Source organism: Megalobrama amblycephala, linkage group LG9, assembly GCF_018812025.1.
Source record: "Megalobrama amblycephala isolate DHTTF-2021 linkage group LG9, ASM1881202v1, whole genome shotgun sequence".
In the NCBI taxonomy this organism is placed as follows: domain Eukaryota; kingdom Metazoa; phylum Chordata; class Actinopteri; order Cypriniformes; family Xenocyprididae; genus Megalobrama; species Megalobrama amblycephala.
Genome location: NC_063052.1, coordinates 31,871,703 through 31,881,373, shown reverse-complemented (window position 1 = coordinate 31,881,373; position 9,671 = coordinate 31,871,703). Strand labels below are relative to the sequence as shown.

The 9,671-nt window shown below is 38.5% G+C and overlaps 1 protein-coding gene across 2 annotated transcripts in view; it reads left to right on the top strand.

The window, feature by feature from the left end:
- Window positions 1-2,104: 2,104 nt before the first annotated feature.
- The window catches only part of pvrl2l (PVR cell adhesion molecule related 2 like), a 197,755-nt gene continuing 190,188 nt past the window's right edge, over window positions 2,105-9,671 (top strand). Inside the window, exon 1 of one of the 2 annotated variants that reach the window (XM_048202845.1) lies at window positions 2,105-2,562. In XM_048202845.1, coding sequence (XP_048058802.1) covers window positions 2,499-2,562 — 64 coding nt within the window. In that variant the 5' untranslated portion in view covers window positions 2,105-2,498. The remainder of the gene's footprint in view (window positions 2,563-9,671) is intronic. The other variant, XM_048202846.1, reaches the window with a different exon arrangement.

The following is a 9,671-nucleotide window of genomic DNA, read 5'->3' as shown; positions in this document are numbered from 1 at the left end:
CTATGGGTTTACGTGCAAAATTACAACAGGTGTGATGGAACTGAAGAAGATAAAACTCCAAATGCAGGAACTGAGCACTGCAGATACATGTGAACTATCTTTGGTAATGGACTTTCTTTTCAAATTATGCTTGCTTTATAAATCTTAAAAAAAAAAAAAAAAACATCTTAAAGGATTAGTCCACTTTTAAATAAAAATTTCCTGTTAATTTACTCACCCACGTCATCCAAAATGTTCATGTCTTTCTTTCGTCAGTCGAAAAGAAATTAAGGTTTTTGATGAAAACATTCCAGGATTATTCTCATTATAGTGGACTTCAATGGCCTCCAGACGGTTGAAGGTCAAAATTAGTTTCAATGCAGCTTCAAAGGGCTTTAAACAATACGAAGAATAAGGGTCTGATCTAGCAAAATGATCGATCATTTTTGAAAAAAATACAACTGTAAATGCTTTATAAACACAAATTATCGCCTTGAATGTGCTCATGCTTTCTGTATTCTTCAAAAAGCTTCAGCTGTATGTCCTACGCCTTCCCTATTCAACTTACGGAACGAACATGCCGCCAGTTTCGTTTTTTTTTCCGTAAGTAGAATAGGGAATGCTTAGGACATACAGATACAGCGTAAGCGTTTTGAAGAATACAGGAAAGCGGAAGCACGTTCAAGGTGATAATTTGTTGTATTTTTTTCGAAAATGACCGATCGTTTCGCTAGATAAGACCCTTATTCCTCGTCTGGTATCGTTTAAAGCCCTTTGAAGCTGCACTGAAACTGTAATTTTGACCTTCAACTGTCTGGAAGCCATTGAAGTCCACTATAAGGAGAATAATCCTGGAATGTTTTCATTAAAAACCTTAATTTCTTTTCGACTGAAGAAAGACATGAACATCTTGGATGACATGGGGGTGAGTAAATTATCAGGAAAATTTTATTTAAAACTTGGACTAATCCTTTAAATCAAAATATTGTGGCTTTTAGTCCATGCCTTTTATCCATGATGTCACCTATACTCTCCTAGCAGTACAAAATTAACATTTAGGCTACAGATGTGGTCACTTTCCCCATAGGCTACATTTGAAATGTACAATCTCGCTCTTCTGGTAAAATGGACCAAATACACAGATTTTTGTCGAATTAAATGTCTCTGAAATGAGTACAAAAGGAAACATAAAATAACTCTGCTTTTCAATGATTTCTTGAGGGTATTTAAAGTATTCAAAGTGCACACGGTCTATGCAACCTTCAAACTTCGCAGCTTTTTAAGCTTTTTTTAAGCTGTCAGGCAAGACTTTGTCAGCCAACATCAAAGTTGGCCTTGTCGAACTTCTAGTTAAAACTTTAAACGTAAACGCAAGCAAACGTTTATGCATAATCGAGGTGACGCTGTATTTCATTTGACAGAAATCCCTCGCGCTCTGCATGCTAATGAATGTGAGCGCGTAATTGCACAGATCAGTCAATAGATGGCAGAGCGAGGTCACTGATTAGTATGCAGGCCATTCCCAGAGGAGAAGAGCACTGAATACATCAATCCTGTCCTTCATTCCTCCTTATTTGAATAAACATCATTGTTTTGAGAGTCAATCAACGGTAGTTATGATGAGCGTCCGTGTAATAGACCGACGCAGTTAAAATATATTAACATCAGATTCAGAAAACGACTATAACATGCAAAAAAAAAGCAAAGTCGTTTGAGTTATATTGTCTGACAATTTTGCCAGTGTGGGAAATTAACTTTTTTATTATTGAATTTAATAGTCGCCCCATGGAATTGAATTTCAGAAGCATTTATTTTCATCATTCACCGTTTATGAGGGCATATTTTGAACAACATAAAGCAGCGTGTCGTTTATTTGTCACTTAATATGAACTGAAATACATTTTTCAACTGAGGAAACGCTCTGTTAGAATATATTTTAGGCTACATAATCAATCTTAATATCTAATTAGATTCACTATTTCGAATCAAAATAGTGCTATAGAATGATATACATTTATTTAACGTCAAAAGTTAGGTAAAAACCCGAGGAATTTATTTACCACAGGGGGATTTTTGTCTAAATCTCCGGTTAATTTCCCACCCTGATTACAATCTCAAACAAGTTCTCTTAACGCGGAAGATCAGAATATCTGGATTACACGCGGTAATGGTGTATCGCTGGAGCTCAATCCACAAGTTCTAAACTTCAATGCCCTTCCATTCCCACTATGACGTGACGCGACGATGACATCACGACCAATTCCATCTGTAGCGCTCTCAAGCTCGCGACCGAACAGAACAAGTGAGGTAGTCGCGTCAGGCAGAAGGACTCAACGGCGTTCGGCACAATAACATACCTGTACACACTCCGGGCTTTACTAGCAGTTGGAGCGGACTGTAAGACTGAGATTCCGACCTGACGAGCCTCAACACACCGCCTCAGGTTCCCTTCGCAAAGTGAAAGAGATTTTATGCTAAAGTTTTCAGGATTTGTTTAACCTCCCGCGGACAAGAGCGGAATGAGCGACTTTACGATGATAAACTGTTGCCTGATCCTTGGCGCGTGCCTTCTGTCCAGCCAAGGTAATGTGACTAAGTAACTTGTGGGTTAATCTTTTTACTGCTCGCCCGGTCTCTCTGGTTATTTAGAAACTGTACCTAGATCTAATTTGCATGATGTTTACCTCTAGTGAGCGCTTAACATGAAGTCGCCCGTCCCAAGTGTATTGATACGCAAGTTGCACGCATGTGTTACGCTTGCGCGCGCTGATTTCTACAGCTTACCTGCTTATCTGGGTTATCCTGGTCAACTTAATAAGAGCCACTGACCGGAACCCGTATCTCTTGTCTCGTACGCCATGTTACGCAAGGTGTGGCCTGTCGTGTACGTTTTTTTATTCTTAGTCTGGAAGACAGCAGGTGTAATTGTACCGTCTTGCTTAATCACCTACTTTACAGTTTGAAACTTTTATATCTATTACATCTTTTATGTCTTATTGAAGGCAAGAAATGCAACAGGGTTTAGTTGTTAAGATTTAGAGGTTTATGACAGGTCTATGTTGCTGACTGTAACTCTATAAAATGCAATGATGTATGAATTTTATGCAGGTCTTCTGCTATTTTGAGATACCACTGCTATAAAATTGCATTTTAAGTTACTGTTCCCCTTGTTTGCCACACTAGTCTTGCTAGTGGTGGTGATGGTCCTAGACATTTCTTCCCTGGTGGTTTGAACATCACAGTGATTTGATGGCTTCTCAGAGGGGCTGGTTTCTTCTGATAAGGAGAGACATGTCTGCGGTTCTGTCTAAGCCGTGGCTACACTGCAGGACTGAAGCTCTGCACATATTTAAAGACTCAAGTTTCTTGTTTTGTGTTGTGTTGTCAGTGTAGTGTGCACTTTACACAACTAACTGCAGGTGTCAATTACAAGATTACCGTTTTTCACAACTGTAGCTATGATTCCAAAATTTGTTTTCATAGTGGTGGCCATAGTCAACAAACAACATGCAGGAGGGTTGTTTTTTTTTAATGGTTTGCACAAATAAAAAAAAAAAAAAAAAAAAAAAAAGGGGAAAAAATAAAGAATAAAAGCCGTTCACATAACTATTAGCGAAGACACGTCCACACTAACAGGCGGTTAACATTCAGATTATTATAAGCGCACGTTGCAGCTTTGTCGAATGCCACTGTAAATGCTCAAGCTCTTTAATATCTGATGCATTCTGATTGGCTGTCAATGTTTTTATCGTCCATCATCTGAAAAAAAATCACTCTGAAAGTGATTCCAACGATGTGGTGTCATCATTATAGCCGTAGAATTAGAATGATTATTAAAACGTTATAGTTATACTTGATATGAACGGCACTTAAATGCTGAAAAATATGGAGCAATTTTTAGACTACAGCTTCCTAATGCATTCTTCTGTAGCGTGCACTCTCTCGCTGTTTCATTGCTGCTCCCCCACTTGTTGGGACAGTGCGCACATCTGTCAACTTGTCAAACAGGTTTCAAACCAGTTTAAAAACCAGTGTGCACGCATTTAGCGTTAACTACGATCCACAGTATTTTATCGCATACTAGTCCCATACAACATTAGCTTCAGTCTTGTAGTGTCTGTTTGGCTTTTCGGGTGCATTTGGTAGGGCTCGGAAACTCGACAAGATCCTGGCAACTGGTGCTTGTAAATGAATCCCGATTCATTTAAGCGTTCCCTGTGCACATATTTCACAAGAAATAAGACTAGCATCTTGGCCGTTGGATAAATGAGTTTTGGATGGATGAATCGTGGCACCACAATTAGTCATGCCAAGATTTCAGTGCCGCTCAACTTGCGTGGGCACACTCTGGGGTTCGCATCTATTAATTTCTTCATGGGATAAGGCGTTTTACACCTCAGGATGAGCGGAGGGTTATTACCATGCGCGCAAGACTTTTGGTAGCCCATTAATCTTGTTGGTACGTGTCAAAGGTTTATGTATTAGTTCTCAGAGGGGATCTTCAGGGGTGAGGTGAAGGTTCCTCGCAGTTGTCATGGAGACTTCTTTTCATTGGGGATCTGATGGCATCCATCTTGTTTTAGAGTCTTTGAGGGGAGTTTAAAACATTATTGCCGAGTGTTTAATTCAGTTTGGGATCAGGGAAGCACGACAAATGGAAGTAGATACTTTCCTTATTGGCTCCCTTTGGTCTTCCATTACTGTCAGAAGCAACAAATGTCAGAGTGGTGGCAAAGAGCAACTCCCTCACAAAGGCGTGATCATTTCCTTGTATTCCTTTTATTCTTCCTTCCGAACAGTATGCTTCTATGCCAACAGGTTTCCAAGAACAAAAGACCTCAGTGTCTGCATTGTCCAAAAGAGAGCGTAGAATGAAACTAACACCTTCACAAGAATCCTTTCTCTGTCTTCCTTTCTGACACTCACCCACACCCACATTGAGCATGCAAGGGACTAAAATTGCTAGCCTTTGAATGAGTGCCCTTTCCCTGCACCCCTCCTTCTTTTTTCTCCCAGTGTGCATTCAGAGCTCCGTCTCAAGCCTTTGTTCTGGTGGCTTTAGTGATTGGTCGCCTATAAGACCCTCTGTCCTTTCCTCTTCCATTGTTTATGAGTGTCTGGAGTGAAGCACAGGAGAGCATTTTTTTCAGAGTGTGTTGACAAAGTTTCCTGTCTGTCCTCAGTTTACCTTGGTCTCACATGGTTTACACATTATTATGGCCCCACTGTCTAGGTTACATATTTTGTAATGGAGATTATGTATTTGAAATGAGTGAGAAGTTCCAGATCATATCATACAAAACCCGAAAATTGTTTGATAGCTGCAATCTTGATCGCTGGACCTGAAAATATGCTGCAGTCGTAAATGGGGAATCAGATGTTGCCGCATAACAGATGGAAAATCTGTTCTGTGTCTCCGTCCGTCTACCGATTTATCTGTTTGTCTTGCGGCATGTTAGAGATACTCTCAGTCTCCCTGTCTCTTTGACTCTCCCGCCTCCCTCTTTTTTTTTTTTCCCTTGTTGTCCTCCTCTGCCTCTCAGCACTGAGGTGGTCATACGGTGCCGTTAGTGAAGGCTGGAGGACTCCTGGAGGCCAGCCATGCCGTCTTATCACCCACCACTGTGCTTGATAAAATGAAGGCTAAAGAGAGATTTTTGTGTGTGGGCTCTGAGATCAGCCTTTTCCGTAACCCTGGGCTCAATCAAAGGGTTTTTCCACCCTCTTTAAAACTTTCAACGCCTTCATCTCTATCAATCCTTTAAGCAAAGAGCGACAGCTATCTCACTGCTGTGCTGCATTGATATACCTCAAACATTTTGATTAGGGTTCGTTTTAAATTTCTAACTTAAAGGGATAGTTCACTCAAAAATGAAAATTGTCATCAATTACTCACTCTCATGTCGTTCCAAACCCATAAGACTTTCATTCATCTTCGAAACACAAATGAAGATCTTTTTAATGAGATCTGAACAACTTCTGTCTCTGCATTGAATGTCTATTCACCCAAAACTCTGATGCTTCAAAACGTTCATAAAGAGATGGTTAAATAAATCCATATGAATCGAGCAGTTTAATCCAAGCCACAATGGGCCTTATGGGTTTGGAACGACATGAGTAATTAATAAGAGAATTTAAATTTTTGGGTGAACTATCCCTTTAAGTATTTGTTTTATAGGTTTCTGCTTACATTGTATCCAAACCCAATGTTTACAGCTAGAAATGGTTGGTTAGAATGTAGTGTAAAGTGTGCTATCTAGTTTTGCATTTCATAAACCATGTAAATATTGTGAAGTTTTACTTAAGTTATTTAAACATTAAGATTGAAGTGCTTATTGACTTCTTAAAAAAATGTGAATGACATCTGATGTTTGCGTCTTTTTCTTAAAGGGTTAGTTCACCCAAAAATGAAAATTCTGTCATTAATTACTCACCCTCATGCCATTCCACACCCGTAAGACCTTCGTTAATCTTCGGAACACAAATTAAGATATTTTAGTTGAAATCCATTTGCTCCGTGAGGCCTGCATAGGGAGCAATGACATTTCCTCTCCCAAGATCCATAAAGGTACTAAAAACATATTTAAATCAGTTCATGTGAGTACAGTGGTTCAATATTAATATTATAAAGCGACGAGAATATTTTTGGTGCGCCAAAAAAACAAAATAACGACTTATTTAGTGATGGCCGATTTCAAAACACTGCTTCAGGAAGATTCGGAGCATTATGAATCAGCGTGTCGAATCATGTAGATGGCATGTCGAACTGCCAACGGCTGAAATCACGTGACTTTGGCGCTCCGTACAGCAGATTCGATACACTGATTCATTATGCTCCGATGCTTCCTGAAGCAGTGTTTTGAAATCGGCCATCACTATAATAAGTTCGTTATTTTGTTTTTCTTGGCGCACCAAAAATATTCTCGTCGCTTTATAATATTAATATTGAACCATTGTACTCGCATGAACTGATTTAAATATGTTTTTAGTACCTTTATGGATCTTGAGAGAGGAAATGATCATTGCTCCCTATGAAGGCCTCACGGAGCCATCGGATTTCAACTAAAATATCTTAATTTGGGTTTCGAAAATTAACGAAGGTCTTACAGGTGTGGAACGGCATGAGGGTGAGTAATAAATGACAGAATTTTCATTTTTGGGTGAACTAACCCTTAATGCTTATCTATTTGCATATTGAAATTTTTTTTTTCAACATTTTTTTTAACCACAAAGTTGCCTTTACATGTTGATATGTTGATTTTCATATATGCTTGGCAGAAACCAAAACATGGAGTGCAGTTGTGGCTAGGGTTGTCATTGGATGAAAGTTCAGTAGTCTGTACCAAAACCAGTAAAATTTTATGGTTCTCGGTACCAAAGCAAAAACTTTTGAATTAAGTACATTTAAAATTTCTTTCACATTTTTGTCTTGTTAATCATCACGGTTAGTCATCACAGTTTCAGATTAAATTGCAGATTTAAATAAGGTTGTCAATCCAGAAACTTTGCAGTTTTCTTAGCAGCATGAAAAACTAAACTTCAATTCAGATTGATTGGTTAATAAACAGAAAGCAAGAAAAGATCCTCCCTTTATAATCAATTAGGCTGTCAATCTCTAAAGCACAAGCTCACTGAATTCTGCACTCTACTGAATACCTCCGTTATAATTTAAAAAAGCTGTCTTAATTGAGCAGTGAACCTCTTAATTACATTAGCCATGTTTCCATCCACCTATTTTTATGCCCATTTTGGGATATCACATAATAGTCAGATACATTTTTTTTTAATCCGATAAGAAAACATGCTCATACACTACGATAGAAACACATTTACTGAATAAAATTCTCAACGTGCATCAAAAAAATAATGTGACTTTGCGCGATGGGACGGCATAACTGAACTAACTAGGGACCAATCTTTTTGCACAGCATCTGAAATGCTGTTTTGCTTGTTCTGAAATGTCTGAGCAAAGTCTGTCGTCAAAGTGGTTTGGTGTAAATACCTTTCAGAACTGTCTTGCACGACTGTGTTCCCGGCTGGTGTTGAACACAAGAAAACCTTGTGCGTTTTCATCGGTTAAGCGGATTCTGACTAACTTACTGACTAGCACCTCTGATAGGCCATTGGCTACAATTGTGTAATTGGCTACAATGCTGAATGCTTGTAAAAACACCCTGCAAATAGCATTTGAAAGCAGTCTATGAGCAGGTACACGATACTCTGTACTATCGGCACTACAGAAATGCTGGTACTGTCAATTTTTAGGACCGACTAGATCTGGTATGTTTGACAACCCTAGTTTTATTTGCACGGAACCAAAGCCTAAAACCTAAACTTCAAACATTAACACTTTTTGATTGTTGCTGTGCAAGTGAAAAATTTCCTCAAGGAAAATGCAAATCTAGTTCTTTGCAGCTTAATGTGTCTTAAAATGCATGTTAGCTGTCCTTTCATCTGTCAGACGTATTGGTGGTGGATTAAGCACATGAAGCATATAAATGTTGCTCTTTCATAGCTCAAAAGACTTAATGGAGTTCTCATTTATATTGCATGCAAGTAGGAACATCTCAATTTCTGTTTGTTTTTATTGCTCATAGGAGTTCTAGAAGAAACATTTAAATAATTGAGTGTAGAGCTATAAAATTAATGTGGATAGCATAGACTACCAAAGGTAATTTGATCTTGGAAGAAATATGAGTGCATATTGAAATCTCTTGACTTTTATTAGCTTAACATGTCCATACATGCAGGTTAACTGACCCTTCATCCGTCTGATGCGTTGGTAGTGGGCATTATGTGTTAACAGCCTTTGCCTGCGCTAGCTCAAACTACGCTGATTCATTGAGATTCTCTTGAGGGCGGAGCTGAAATTGCCTTAATTACTGGCTGATCTTCTTCAGAAGCTCTCTGCTTGATTGACTTTCTTAGCCCCACGTCGTTAGCATGGTGCATTTAATTGTACTGGAACACATGCGTTTGTGCGTGTAGGACTTTATGTGCTTAATCTACCTTTTTAATAGAAACCACACTTTCACCTCAGCAGACCTCTGTAATTTACAGCCGTGTTAACCTCATTACCAACAATAAATTTGTGTCATTTTAAAAAAGAAGGCTTATAGGATCTAATTTTCTCATCTTCTGCTTTTTATCTGAGAGATGAATTTGAAGACCATGTCAATTGCAATTTGCAATTAAACCTTGAGTTCCGTTTGCGGAATGTTGATTTAGGATCTTCACGATTCAGTTCACAAGGAACTGAATTAGCACTTGAATATTTTTGATTGAGCTTTTTTTTTTTTAAAGTCAGCAAGTGTGTTTGCAACCCATATTACTTCCATGATGTGACATATTTCTGAATGAAGCAGTATTTAATGAGAGAAAAGGTGGGAATTGATTGGATTGTACAAGTTGTCACAATTTGAAAGATTATGATGATGAACACGTCGTCTTCAGAATAACATGCACCGATGAACTGTAGACAGTAAGATCATGAGCATGTATTGAGAAAGTAAAGCGTGTCAATTTTGATTTTATTTAATGGCAACTTGAAAAGAGGTAACGACCATATTAGCAATTTAGATGCATTTTTGCTCTGTTTTTAATATTTTGAGTCCCTTGGGTGATAACCAGGGTAATGGAGAATGACTTCCAAGTTCCAACCAGAGCTGTTATTCTAAGACCTTGGGAGTAAA